This window comes from Gopherus evgoodei, chromosome 4, assembly GCF_007399415.2.
Source record: "Gopherus evgoodei ecotype Sinaloan lineage chromosome 4, rGopEvg1_v1.p, whole genome shotgun sequence".
Taxonomy (NCBI): Eukaryota; Metazoa; Chordata; order Testudines; family Testudinidae; genus Gopherus; species Gopherus evgoodei.
The window spans coordinates 49,044,298-49,058,822 of NC_044325.1; the positions used below are offsets into that span (position 1 = coordinate 49,044,298).

At 36.3% G+C, this 14,525-nt stretch overlaps 1 protein-coding gene across 13 annotated transcripts in view; it reads left to right on the top strand.

Moving 5' to 3' along the window:
- RALGAPA1 (Ral GTPase activating protein catalytic alpha subunit 1) overlaps positions 1 to 14,525 on the top strand; it is a 246,975-nt gene that overhangs the window by 110,551 nt on the left and 121,899 nt on the right. For all 13 annotated transcript variants that reach the window (XR_003999976.1, XM_030559262.1, XM_030559256.1 and 10 more), the window contains 7 exons: positions 571 to 695; positions 4,429 to 4,645; positions 6,948 to 7,124; positions 11,149 to 11,301; positions 13,744 to 13,937; positions 14,042 to 14,140; positions 14,253 to 14,408. Coding sequence is in view for 12 of the 13 variants with exons in the window: in XM_030559262.1 (XP_030415122.1) it covers positions 571 to 695; positions 4,429 to 4,645; positions 6,948 to 7,124; positions 11,149 to 11,301; positions 13,744 to 13,937; positions 14,042 to 14,140; positions 14,253 to 14,408 (1,121 nt within the window). In the remaining variant the exon portion in view is untranslated. The remainder of the gene's footprint in view (positions 1 to 570; positions 696 to 4,428; positions 4,646 to 6,947; positions 7,125 to 11,148; positions 11,302 to 13,743; positions 13,938 to 14,041; positions 14,141 to 14,252; positions 14,409 to 14,525) is intronic.

The following is a 14,525-nucleotide window of genomic DNA, read 5'->3' on the forward strand; positions in this document are numbered from 1 at the left end:
AGATAGAAATTAATTAATTGTTCATAAATCACTGACTATTTAAAGAGTTTTGAGTTTGTATTCCATGTTGCACCATACATTTTTATTACATAAGATTTTATTTGCAAGTATACTAACTGTATACAGTACTACATGGACATTTATCATATTTCTTTATCTAGTGTACTTTCTTCTCGAACATTGTTCCTCATTAGAAATAATAAAAATTCTTAGGATTTGTAAATATTTTTATTTATTTATTTATTTATTTATTTGTTGTGATTTGAAGGAAGGGAGGAGGGATGTATGCTGTATCCTTAAAGCAAGCATTAACAACTTTGAGTAGTGCTTATCTGTAAGCTTTCTTGCTCTTTAAGGTTATATTGGAAATTGACTAACACCTGCTTAATGGGGAGGAAAAAGGAGATTTACTAATTCTTAAAACTGAATCTGCTCAAGAGGAGAAAACTCTTAAATGCATGTTTGGGAAGTAGTTTTTTTTAGTGACCTAGGTTTCTTGATTTGACTTGTTTTTTAAAATGTATTTTTAAAAGTATCCCTTACTATATATAGTCATTCATTTGCTTTTAGTCAATAGAGAGGACATGAGTCAAAAGCTGCACCCTCTTGCTAGCGATATTGGCAGTAGCAATACAAATGTTCCTGACCTCATGGATGAGTTTATAGCTGAGAGACTCCGCAGTGGTAGTGCATTGGTAAGCTTTTATGACTTTTTTTTACATGTAAAAAAAAATGCTGCAAATACATTTATAAAATTATTGCTCAAGTTACAGAAATATTTTATTATGGATTTTAAGAACCAGAAATACATTATTTGAAAATTACTTCCCATTAGACTGTAAATCCTGTTTTTTAAGTCATGTTTCATGCATATTATGTCTCACACCCCATGACTTAAAAAACAGGATTTACAGTCTAATGAATGGGCAGTGACGTAATAGTCACACATCATTTTATGCTAAAATTCTTCATTATTGATCCTGCAAACCATATAAGTCACTTCACACAAATGAGTATTCTCTTGTATCATCTCTTTGGGTTGAATGGCACTAATCCTGAGCATAGTTACTTATATGCATAAGTGTTTGCAGGATCAAAGCCTGAATGTGTTTATTAACATACACAGTTTGGCACTGTATATTGTTCTGTGAAGGTGTATTCACTGGCACGATCTAGAAAACTAAATATTTTTAAATGATGTGCCTTCACTTCTTTTCTTTTCTCTTCTGCGTATCAAGATATTTTTGTATCAATGGTTTTCTACTGTAGAGCCTGACTTTTTCACTCTTGCCGTATTTGATCAGGAATGCCATGTTTGAGATGTCCTTGTTCATAATCATGTAAGCAGTTCTGTATTACAAGCATTGGATTGAGTTATCATTGAATGATTATAAAGAGGCAGTTGATTGGAGAAGATAAATATTTTGTTAATTGGCAGCGATGGGAAAGGAAAAATATAAAAATACTATTTTATTGCAAGTTTTTCTGTCAACGAATAGACTGAATGGGAAGCAATTTAAATTTATTATTTCAAACTTAGCCACACAAAATTGGAGTGATCACTAGCAAATTCCTTTTCAGTAGGTGGTGGATATATCCAATGCCGTTCTAAGGTTTGGTCACATAAAGTTCTCAAAGAGTAGTTGCGCTCCTTAATAGCATGGGTTAAAGGAGGAACAATTTCCATGTTAAAAGCAACAAAGAGTCCTTTGGCACCTTATAGACTAACAGATCTATTGGAGCATAAGCTTTCGTGGGTGAATACCCACTTCGTCAGATGCACGTAATGGAAATTTCCAGCGGCAGGTATAAATAAGCAGGCCAGAATCAGTCTGGAGGTAACGAGGTTAGTTCAGTCAGGGAGGATGAGGCCCTCTTCTAGCAGTTGAAGTGTGAACACCAAGAGAGGAGAAACTGCTTTTGTAGTTGGCTAGCCATTCAGTCTTTTTTTAATCCTGAGCTGATGGTGTCAAATTTGCAAATGAACTGAAGCTCAGCAGTTACTCTTTGAAGTCTGGTCCTGAAGTTTTTTTGCTGTAGGATGGCTGCCTTAAAATCTGCTATTGTGTGGCCAGGAAGGTTGAAGTGTTCTCCTACAAGTTTTTGTATATTGCCGTTCCTAATGTCTGACTTGTGTCTATTTATCTTTTTATGTAGTCTGGACTGATTATCTTCATATCTGATAAATGATAAATAAGTGGCAAGTGATTTGCCTTAAATGTCTGTCCAAATGCTGTTTGTTTCTCTTTCAAAGGTACATCCCATGTTTATCAGATTTTAACTGTTGGTGCACAATATATTGCATAGTCTCAATACAGCCTACAGCATGTATAGAACAAATTGCCAATCCTTTATCTTGTTGCCATGTTCCATTATTCAATTCCAAAACCATTGAATTTTTGGCCAATCTCTGTGTGTTTTTAAAGATGTCTTTTTTTTAATTACACCATTCAAAATCATTTCACTCAGATGTTACTTATGCTCCTCATTCTTAGAAAAGATCTGGTTCTTTCTCTATATGATTCAAAGTTGAACATCATGTGTTGTTACTAAGGAATGAATAACTTTCTGCTCATAAAATCAAATTAACCCTTACTTATAAAATGGAAAATGTTAACTGAATTATATCAGTCATACTCATTCTATGGTTTTGGTAAATCAGTTTACTCCAACAAAAACAGAAATAGACACAAAGGGCAGATGAGTGAGGAAGAGGGAAGAACTTCCTTTTATAAGTAGGTGATCACACATGTTGACTGTGCCTGTTATCAATTCAGGCAGGAAACATGGCTCTTACCTCAGTGTTGTAGAAAGTTGTGGTCCCTGCTGAGGTCAGCTGGAATGAGGAACTGAGATCCAGTTGCTGGATGGAATTCCCCCTTGATCTTGTGGCAGATTTGTAAAGGGAATATCAGGCAAGGTCCAAATTGTTAGCCCAACAAGTGCTAACTTGTTAGATCCATAGACTCATAGAATATTAGGGTTGGAAGAGACCTCAGGTCATCTAGTTCAACCTCCTGCTCAAAGCAGGACCCATCCGAATTAAATCATCCCAGCCAAGGCTTTGTCCAGCCGGGCCTTAAAAACAGATTCCAGTGCTTCACAACCCTCCTAGTGAAATAGTTTTTTCCTAATATCCGACCTAGACCACCTCCACTGCAACTTGAGACCATTGCTCCTTGTTCTGTCATCTGCCACCTCTGAGAACAGCCTAGCTCCATCCTCGTTGGAACCCCCCTCCAGGTAGTTGACAATCCTAGAAACATCAAACTTATGTCATGAAAACTATAGCAACTTGGTGAAACCTGTAATTAAGATCAGATAATAGGGAAAGGACAAAGGAAAGAACAGATCAGGTCTAGTGTTTAAAAAACAAAAAAATCCTTTCACCGGTTACCTTTAGTCTCTTAACTTTTAGTTCATAGAAAAGTTCAGGATGTTTCATAAAAAAGCTTTTCCAGATTTTTTCAGTTCTCCATCCTCACCCAAATAGTCCTAACTTGTTAAAAGGGCAATTGTGAGAGTCCAGGAACACACACACAAGGTTTCAAACACTTCAGTCTTTTCTGGATAAGGAAGGATCTGTAGGGTCCATCGTCACAATACATTGAAAAGGTATTCAAGTGAATACCGTGTATTATGTTTAGTGTCTAGGGAATTAAGATATACATAACATTTGACTCTTGGTGCATACTGAGATTCTGCTTTCAGTTTTGTAGGCTGCAAGTCAAAATTTGTCAAGATTGTTTTATGGAGTTTTTTCTCACAAATACTGAATGAAAGCTAAGGTTGAAAAATTTGTTTTAGTATTTTGGTGATAATTTTCAAAATATTCTCTCTCCATATTATCTGCATCTCTAGTTTTAGCAAATATGTTTCACATATTGGCCTCATTGCCAGTCTTTTGAACTGCATGCACATTTGTTTGTTCTCTTTTTTTGGTGTGCAAAAAACCCAATGGACAGGTGTGGGTAAGGGATTTGTGTGCATAATATTATATGCATGTGCAAGTTCCACATTTATTACTGGCTCATTGGATTTTTTGCACACACAACTTAGGCACATAAAAAGTTCACAAAATGTAGGCCCTAGATTTCTCTGCACTGAGCATTTTTTGATACAGCTTTAAATACTGGTAGAATGGGTTCAGTTATTTTTTAATATTACTTTTCAATTACTTTTGAATTATTTTAATAAAGGAGGTAATTTCTAATAAAAACATTGTAACTTGTATACTTTCAATAAACTAAAGTGCATTTTATAAAAAGAAAAAATACTTTAAAAAATGTCAGTATAAATCATAATACATATTGGTTATTTGTGAACTATTTCCCTGAATATTGACATTTGTAAATGTGTGTAACTGCTTGCTGTGAATAAGGAAACTTTATTAGATTGTAAAATACTTTATAATTCTTCAATTATTAGAATGTGACAAGAAGAGGGAGCAGTCCTGGCAGCCTGGAAGTTCCAAAAGACCTTCCTGATATATTGAACAAGCAGAGCCAAATGTACACTATAGATGATCCAGGTGTGCCTTCTGAATGGACATCTCCTGCCAGTGCTGGAAGCAGTGACCTCATCAGTTCAGATAGCCATTCTGACTCATTCAGTGCTTTCCAGTATGATGGCCGCAAATTTGAAAGCAAGTATATTTTTCCACTAGTAGTAACAGTTTTTATCTATGAGTATTAATTTCCATTTTTAAATAGGTTGTATACAGCTGTCTCATGAACAGGATTTTGTATGAACATCCCACTGATGTTATTAATAGCTTAGTTAGTGCAATAATAGTTCTTGAAAGATGCAGTAATTCTTATTAAGATAGCTTTATTCACTATTTGTATTGTAGTAGAGCCCAAAGCAGAAATGGGGCCTTACTGTGTAATGCCGGGGTCAGCAACCTTTCAGAAGTGGTGTGCCAAGTCTTCATTTATTCTCTCTAACTTAAGGTTTCATGTGCTGGTAATGCATTTTAACATTTTTAGAAGGTCTCTTTGTAAAGTCTATAACATATAGCTAAACTATTGTTGTATGTAAAGTAAGGTTTTAAAAATGTTAAAGAAGCTTCATTTAAAATTAAAATGCAGAGCCCCGCGGACCGGTGGCCAGGACCTGGGCAGTGCGAGTGCCATTGAAAATCAGTTCACTTGCCGCTTTCGGCACCCATGCCATAGGTTGCCTACCTCTGGTGTAATTTGTTGAACGACCCTCCTCCCCCTAAAACACCACACAACATACCTAGGAAGATATGGTCTCAATGCTGAGGAATGTCTTCATGCATTCATTTTGAAAGTCTTTTTTACTTCTCAAAACATCAGTTTAACTATAAAAAAGTAAGAACCTTTCTTAGTATAGCATTCTTTTTGACTATGTAGTTAGGAATAAGAACGAGGATTACTTCTAGCACCTTAGAGACTAATAAATTTATTTGGACATAAGCTTTCGTGGGCTAAACCCACTTCATCGGATGCATGCAGTGGAATAGTGAAGCAAAATACTACATGATAAAACACAGCTAATTTATTAAAACATTTGTCTTTTAATATTTTTTATTCATGCCACTCCCATTCTTGTTAATGAGGAGAAGCTACAAGTGTCACTCAGGACTATCACGTCACACCTTGTACAACTGAGAAGTGATGGGTTTTCTTTGGAAAATCTATATAAAGTGTAGGAATTAATTATTCACTTTAGAAGTTAAATAACTACCAGTTAAAACCTGTGCTGTCTTACTGGTGTAATTTGTAAAGTGTAAAAAAGCCAAAAAATGGGTGAGAATTAAAAATTACAAAGAGAGATTGTGAATCTCAGTAATGATTGAACCTAGTGATGTTCTAAACAAAGAGAGACCTCAGCCATGCTTGTAGCTGTTTCCATCACTTTACACTGACTCAACGGACATTGTAGGCTTCAGAGTGACACTTGGAATGATAATCCTGGAATCTTATTATATAGCCTTAACGATAGCAGAGCGACAAAAGCTATGTTGGCTAAACTGATTTGAGCATGACATTTTGTCTTGTGTTACTTAAAATTTTGAGATATACCTATCTCACAGAACTGGAAGGGACCCTGAAAGGTCATCGAGTCCAGCCCCCTGCATTTGCTATCAGGACAAAGTGCTGATTTTGCCCCAGATCCCTAAGTGGCCCCCCTCAAGGATTGAACTCACTACCCTGGGTTTAGCAGGCTAATGCTCAAACCACTGAGCTATCCCTTAGTATAATTGCAAAGCTGTTACATCTAAAACTCAGGATATAAAACAATCAATTTAGTGCTATTTGCAGAAAACTGTCATTTGCCATAATATTCTCAATTAAAGTTAATACTTAAATGTTTTCTTTTAGGCACCCTAGGGCTTGTTTACGTGGAGACTTAGTGCTCAGCAAGCCAGGATGTAAATCTACATTGCACTAGCATGCTGTATGGACCATTCTGTGATGCCCTAAAATTTCTGTAGTACTTCAGAGTGCACTGTGGAACTTTTAGTACACAGTAGCAGAATCCACATGGCCAGTTAGCACTCAGCAAACTGGTGTGGCATATATTCACACCCTGCTTTGCTGCACACTGTCTCCATGTAGACAAGCCCTCAGTGTTGTTGAGGAGATTCCATAATTTGTGTGTTATATTATACGTACATGATGAGAATGAAGTAAAAATATTTGACTTTGCCAACTAAACAGAATGCAGAATATGCAATAGCAGTGTGTTTCGCATAACTTGGTTTTGTGACTGAAACTGGAGAAGCATTTGAAATAGTAAATGGTTTCCTATTTAAATGTTGGTTTTGGAGTAATTTTGCTTGAGCAGTTTGTTAACATAAAGGGGTATATACATTTTTACAAGGACCATTTTGGGAGTGTCTTTGATTGGCAATGTTCTTTAAGTTCGTGTTCATCAGCAATGGTTTAATTAACCACATAGCTCTTCCCTTACTGTAGATTTCAGTTTCGGCACTGATGATGGGACACCAGCTTCCACTGAGATTGATGCAATTTCAGGACATCAGCAGAGTGCCGAGGAACAGGAAGTGGCTAGTCTAACTACACTCCACATTGATTCTGAAACAAGCAGTCTTAACCAGCAACAATTGTCTGCTGAAGCTGCAACTATTACTGGTAAAGTAGTTGTAAAAATAAGTAGATGTTAATTTCAAATATTTTCATTCATGCTGAAGAATACAGGTAGCAACTTTTGCAATTTAATATATTTTCTGTGTACAGTGATATTTGGAATTCAGGTATTGTGTTAATTGAAATCCTTATGAAAACTGAGTGAAATAACCTGACTAAGAAAAACTTTCCGTTGATTTACATGATCAGCAGATATTGACATAGAGTGCTAAGTATATGTTTACTCTTCTCTGGAAAAACTGACAGATTTGTCATGTGGAAAACTGTGAGTACATAATATACTGTATCTCATCAATGAAGTGTTACCAACTGTTGTTGTTGTTGTTGTTGTTGTTGTTACTAGAAAAACTAATCTTTTTTTATATAAATAACTCTTTAAAGTATTCTGGTATACAATACTTTTTCAGCTCAACTTACAGCTACATCATGGGATGCCTGAGACACTCCTGCCTCTTGCGTTCTCTCAGGGTGGTCTGTTATGGAGCTTGATGCTTTTGATACATAAAACATCAACATGTGCTGTATACAATCCATGTACATTTGAATGTTGAGTTATTAGATTTTTCTCTTCTCCCCACCCTTTTTAACCTCTTGAGAACTAGGTCGTGAGCTTAAAGTGAGCAGGTTCCCTTTTGTAGGAAAGAATCTTCTCCAAGGCGCATCCTGAGAAGTGTCTGAGTTTATTAGGGCCAGGATTTATGGATTCCACAGCCAGTTTCACATCCCTTGTTCTCTAGCTGTTTTGTATATGCTGTGCCAGTTGCAAGCCAAGGATCAAACATGCTTGCTACTTTGAAGTTTCATCTTTGCAACAGAACATCTGTACCCTGGGCTGTGGGGGTCTATAACAAATCCAACTCCTGCATTTTGAGACATGTTGAAGACATCTCTACTTTTGGCAGATGAGCCATAGAAATACTCTATTTTCGTTTCCTGAAGCTGTCATTATACTCAGAGAAGCATGGTACTAGCTTCCTTAGACATTTTTTTCTTAATCCCCTCCATATTTATAAACTGTAGTGGCTTTGTTCAGTTGTACTCTTGCTGTCTTAATTCTTTCTTTGGCATGGAAGTGTTAAGAGGATTAATCTTACTGCCCCAGTTTCCTTCAAATTGTTGACATTTTGGATATTATTAGCTAGCATTTCAAGGATCGTCAGTTTTTGTTTGGCAAAGGTATTTATTTTTTTAATTTTTTAGCTCTGCTTTCCAGTTTCTAAGTGGGAAATTTTCTTGCTGGAGTGTTAACAGGAAATGAATGAGCAGCAAAGAATCCTGTGGCACCTTATAGACTAACAGATGTTTTGAAGCATGAGTTTTCATGGGTGAATACCCACTTCGTCAAATGCATGTAGTGGAAATTTCCTGGAGCAGGTGTGTGTATATATATGCAAGCAAGCTAGAGATAACGAGGTTAGTTCAATCAGGGAGGATGAGGCCCTGTTCTAGCAGTTGAGGTGTGAAAACCAAGGGAGGAGAAACTGCTTTTGTAGTTGGCTAGCCATTCACAGTCTTTGTTTAATCCTGAGCTGATGGTGTCAAATTTGCAGATGAACTGAAGCTCAGCAGTTTCTCTTTGAAGTCTGCTCCTGAAGTTTTTTTGCTGCAGGATGGCCACGTCAAGATCTGCTATAGTGTAGCCAGGGAGGTTGAAGTGTTCTCCTACAGGTTTTTGTATATTGCCATTCCTAATATCTGATTTGTGTCCATTTATCCTTTTCCATAGAGACTCTCCTGTAGGAGAACACTTCAGCCTCCCTGGCCACACTATAGCAGATCTTAAGGTGGCCATCCTGCAGCAAAAAAACTTCAGGAGCAGACTTCAAAGAGAAACTGCTGAGCTTCAGTTCATCTGCAAATTTGACACCATCAGCTCAGGATTGAACAAAGACTGTGAATGGCTTGCCAACTACAAAACCAGTTTCTCCTCCCTTGGTTTTCACACCTCAACTGCTAGAACAGGGCCTCATCCTTCCTAATTGAACTAACCTCGTTCTCTCTAGCTTGCTTGCATATATATATACCTGCTCCTGGAAATTTCCACAACATGCATCTGACGAAGTGGGTATTCACCCACAAAAGCTCATGCTCCAAAATGTCTGTTAGTCTATAAGATGCCACAGGATTCTTTGCTGCTTTTACAGATCCAGACTAACACGGCTACCCCTCTGATACTTGAGGAAATGAATGAGTTTGTCATTCACTGTTCATTCAGTAGCATCAGAGCAAAGTGATTCTGCAGTACTCATTGTTAGAATTAGAGGCAACTGTGATGACGTATCCTTCAGTTTTCTCAAAAGAGCCCAATGGCGTATCAAATTCTGCATAATTAGTCTGCCCTTTCCTTTCCAACTCCTGTACAGAATTGTTTTGGTCACTATATCCTTCTGTGTGGAGAGAGCAGAAAACAGAAATAAAAGTCTATTTTAGTAGGTTTTAAATACAGTACTTGATGTACTCTCTTTCCCGTGCCTCCCTCACCCTAAAATAAGTATTTTCTGCTTCTCTGTGGAAAGTAATAAATGATGTCCTTTTGGAGAAGTCCTGGAGCTAATTAGCCTGAAATGTGCTTTTTAAATAAGACCCGAGGAAAAGATGGAGAACAAGCAAACAGTAGCTAATAAAAATCCTTTATCTTTTAACTACCAGAGGGAAACAGTATGCTGTGTTGCAGAGGAGTGCTGAAAGGGGGAAAAGTACTTCCCTAGGATATATCTGTGGTGTTTTTCAGATTTTTTTTATTTGGTGTCTGCTTTTGTGAACTGCTACTATCTTTTTATTATAAAGGCCTTCACTATAATTCCATATTTAAGGTGGTGTTGAGTTTTTCCTTGAAGCAGGATAGAAATCCCTGTATTTCACATTTGAGCAATTTAATTTAGTTTCCTTATTTACCATAATTACTATTCAGACAACAATTTAATTTATTTTCAATGCTTTCTGGATATGATAAATCTAACTTTTAAAGAGAGAACAATCAATTAAAAATCATTGTTTTGCAAGTTAGCCTTAATAGCCTTTAGCTTTCTTTTCTTTTTTTTTTTCTTGTTCTTGTAGCTAAATGAGTTACTTTTGGAACTTCACATACATACATGTTTATCCTGACACCTCAAATATAGGCTACATTTGTCTAAATTTTAAAAATCAGACGTTTCAGCCTTTTCATTGTAACAGTTTTGTTTTATGCTTAGGTAAGCCTGTGGTTAAATCACGTATCTCCCATGTTCTCTGCTACTTAACTAAGCTGCCTGAGCTCTGCTGCTTATGGGGATCTCCAGTCAGCTCCTGACTCAGAGGCAAGGTGAACTGTGAGGACAGAGAAGCAGAACTGGAGAACAGAAACATGACCAACACCTGCTCTCCTTTCCCGGGCCTGTCAGTAGTGGAGACCTGACAAGGATACCAAGAAATAATAAAACATCAGGAGGTGTCTTTGCAGCATTGCTCCCCAGCACAGAATTTTACTTCCCTTGGTAGTTGAAGGAATAAGAATTTTCATTTAACTACAGCTTGCTTGTTCTTTGCATTTTCTCTGGCCTTATTTTTCACATTCAGGAATTTGGACACCAATTAAGTCATATGACTTAAGCATATATCTAAAATCTATACCTATTCAGAAAAATATTCACTTCAGTGGGACTTAAACGTGTTCCTAAATACTCTTACTGAATTGGGATCTTGGTGAAAGAAGGTGGGAAGAAACTTAATTGGTTGAGAACACTGAAAGTATTGTCAGAGAAAATAAATACTGTAAAACAATTTGTACGTAATGTAGACATTTGCCAATTAATCCATGTACATGATTTGGTATCAGTTTATTGCTTGACTGATTACTTCTTTCACAGCACTATTCACATGGACACCTGCTTGTGGTGTATATAGTTTCTTGGCCAGATTTGATTATAAAAAGAACTCGGGTTTTTTTTAATGTTATGGTTAGAAAATTTTTCAGAAGTTTGAAGAAATGGAAAAGATTTTTAAGGTAACTTTTAAAAAATTGCATTTACAGGCTCTGAAAGTGCTTCTCCAATCCAATCTGCTCTTGGATCCCGATCACAGACACCTTCTCCTGCCACTCCTAATGCAGATCATATTGAGCAGAAGGATCTGCAGCTGGATGAGAAGCTCCACCACTCAGTTTTACAGACGCCAGATGACCTAGGTAATATCTGGAATAGAAAACTTTAAAATTGTTCTTTCTTTCTTTTTCAATGCAATATAGTTAATAGATAGTATTTGTTCAGTATGGAACAGTCTCATACAAGGCTTTTATATTAATTTACATTGACAGATTTTGAAATTTTTAAATGAAAATAATTTCCTTAAAGTTACAGAAAGTCCTGTGTTTTTTGTGTATCACTGCAGGGGCTTATCAATGGATTATTTGGATTATCAGTCCAAAAAACCTTTTAATCTTTTTATGTTTAAAATCACAACAATTTAATGTAATGTGCAATGTTGTCCAGAACTGCATCATCATTAATACATAAGTAATGAAGCATCATTACATTTGATGATGCTGTAATGTAATTTTAGAATATCTTTTGTTTTTCTCTTCTGATTTATACGAACTCTTAGCTGAGGCTAAATGGTACCCATTGAATTGGGTGGCACACTTGCTTTATTGAAATGTTTGTAAGTCAAGAAATTGATAGTTGTTTATGGAAAGGTAACTTTTTTTCTCTGACCCTATATGATCAACTATACCTAACTGCCAAACTTCATGCACAAAAAACCCTTAACTACTATGATGTAAATGCAGTAAAGGTATATAGAGAATATCTACCCTATTGTGCATAGCTGAATTTTCCTCTCACATATCCTATATGAACCATTGACTGAAATTCCAGACCCTCCTCCACAACTCACTGACAGAAAAATATAAAATAAATATAAAAATAAAAAAAATAAAAAATATATATATGTATCCCATAGTGGCTATGGGAAAATGCTATTAAAATAAAATTAAAAGGAGATATATATTTTATTTATTTTAATTGTGTTTTCCCATAGCCACTATGGCCCAGTTTTTTTTAAAAAAGCATGGTATTCAGTTGGGGGAGATTTTCCAGAGAGCTCAAATCCCATTTAGGCATCTAAATAAGTGGCCAGATTTTCAGAAGAGTTCAGTATGTTCTAGTGCTATGAGAGGTTTTGAAAATCTGACCATAAATGTCACAATTGGAGCTGCTGTGCACCAACACTTTTGAAGTTCTTGCCCTCATATAAGTGCCTAAATGTGAAATGAGTAGAAAGGGTTTCAAAATTTCCAGTGGAACATATTTCTGTCAAAAAATGCAAATTTGTCGAAATCAAAACATTCCATGGAAACGTGTTGATTTTCACAAAATCCCAATGGAAATCAAGCACTTTTCTTTCAGTTTCCTTCCAACTTGCCTCCCCTGTGTTTGCTCAGGGGTTCTAGGCTCCTGGCTAAGTCCTGGAAGCCCTGACTCTTCCCCACATGGCAGGCTGCCAAGGCTCTGGCCAGCTTGGAGAGCCTCAGCAATGTTTCGAAAGGGTGAAAATTTTTTAACTTTTTCAAAATACATTTATTTATGAAATTCTGGAATTTCTTGTGGTTTCCAGCCAGCTCCTCTGTGTGTGGGGGGTGGGGGGTGAGGGAGGTGTGAGGAGAAGAGGTTTTTTTTGTTGTTTTTTTTAAACCTGGCTCCAGTTGTGTGTGCTGAGCACTTTAAAATCCTAGGTATTTTGAAGAACTAATCCTATGCATCAAAAATTCAAATCTAACCTCATTCCCTCCCCAAAAATTATATCCTCTGTTTGTAATGCTCAAATAAGATTTTAGATACTGTACCATAAAATACTACATATGGATGGCAGCTGAAATATGGGATCATAGTGAAGTGTTTTTTGTTTTTGTTTTTTGAGAAACCACAACATTGAATATTCTGACTTTCAAGTGCTTGTGCATAGTATTTATAATTGACAGTTTTTAATGTTTAATATCAATTGATAGATATTTACCAATCTTAACTTATTTAGGCTTTTGGGGGGCTAAGAAAAGTAGATAAACTATCTGCCAGCAGGATAAGTAGGTTTTATTTGTACTGCTTTGAAGTGGAGAGAACTGCATCTTGTGTGATGCTTTCAGGCTCCTGGGCTGAGTTATTGAATATTACCCCCTCACTAGCTGACTAAGGAGGGACTAGTGGTAAGATAAAGCAGTTCACACTTCCTTCACGATTCTTTTCCCTAATTTGCAAGTAAAAGTCAGTCATGGTAAATGCTAAAGAAAAAGGTCCAGCTGCTTTAGTGAGTAAGATTTAAAGCTGAAGGCTAATTTTCTGATGATCCTTTGAATGAGGAATGTTGGAGATTTGCTTCTTCATTGAAGCAAAAGCATAAATGAAATGTCTTTAGTAACGAAAAGTAGACTGATGTAGTTAATTTAATAACAAGATTGGATGACTCAGTGCTAAAGTGGCTAGCTCTATAAGAAATATCTTTATTGTACTTACTCTACATACATGCCTTATCCGTTTATTACTTGTTTTAAGGAAACTATTCATGATTTAAATATCAGACCTTATTCTGTTTTACCAAAGGTCATTCTTATTGTACTTTTTTTCTTCTATTACAGAAACTAGTGAATTCCCTTCAGAATGTTGCAGTGTGATGGCAGGGGGCACCCTTACAGGATGGCATGCAGATGTTGCTACTGTAATGTGGAGACGAATGCTAGGGATTTTGGGAGATGTCAACACCATTATGGATCCTGAAATTCATGCACAAGTTTTTGATTATTTGTGTGAACTCTGGCAGAACCTGGCTAAGGTACAAGAACCTTCTCTAGAAACCAGCTTGATAGGGCAAGAGCTTGAGAATGGATCAAAAACTATAAATTTCTGATATACTGCCTCTGTGTTCTTAAATTACAGATAAGAGATAATCTTGGTATTTCAGCTGATAACCTGACTTCACCCTCTCCACCAGTTTTAATCCCACCACTGAGAATTCTAACTCCATGGCTTTTCAAGGTAAATACAATAATCCATTCAGTAGATAAGAGATGTTCATGTAATATAGACCAGTGTTAACATTAACCTGTTACCTCATTTGTGTAATAAGTAATTTTTTTAAAAACTGTAGGCAACCATGTTGACTGATAAATACAAACAAGGCAAGCTACATGCTTATAAGCTTATTTGTAATACGATGAAGCGAAGACAAGATGTTTCTCCAAATAGGGATTTTTTAACTCATTTCTACAATATAATGCACTGTGGACTTCTTCATGTTGATCAGGTAAGTAGTTTTTTTTATATATATATTTTTTAAAGTCAGATGAGGATGTACGATATAACTGAAATGGAGTCACGTCTCTGTCAGAAAATATACCTCTGCCTCGATATAATGCGACCC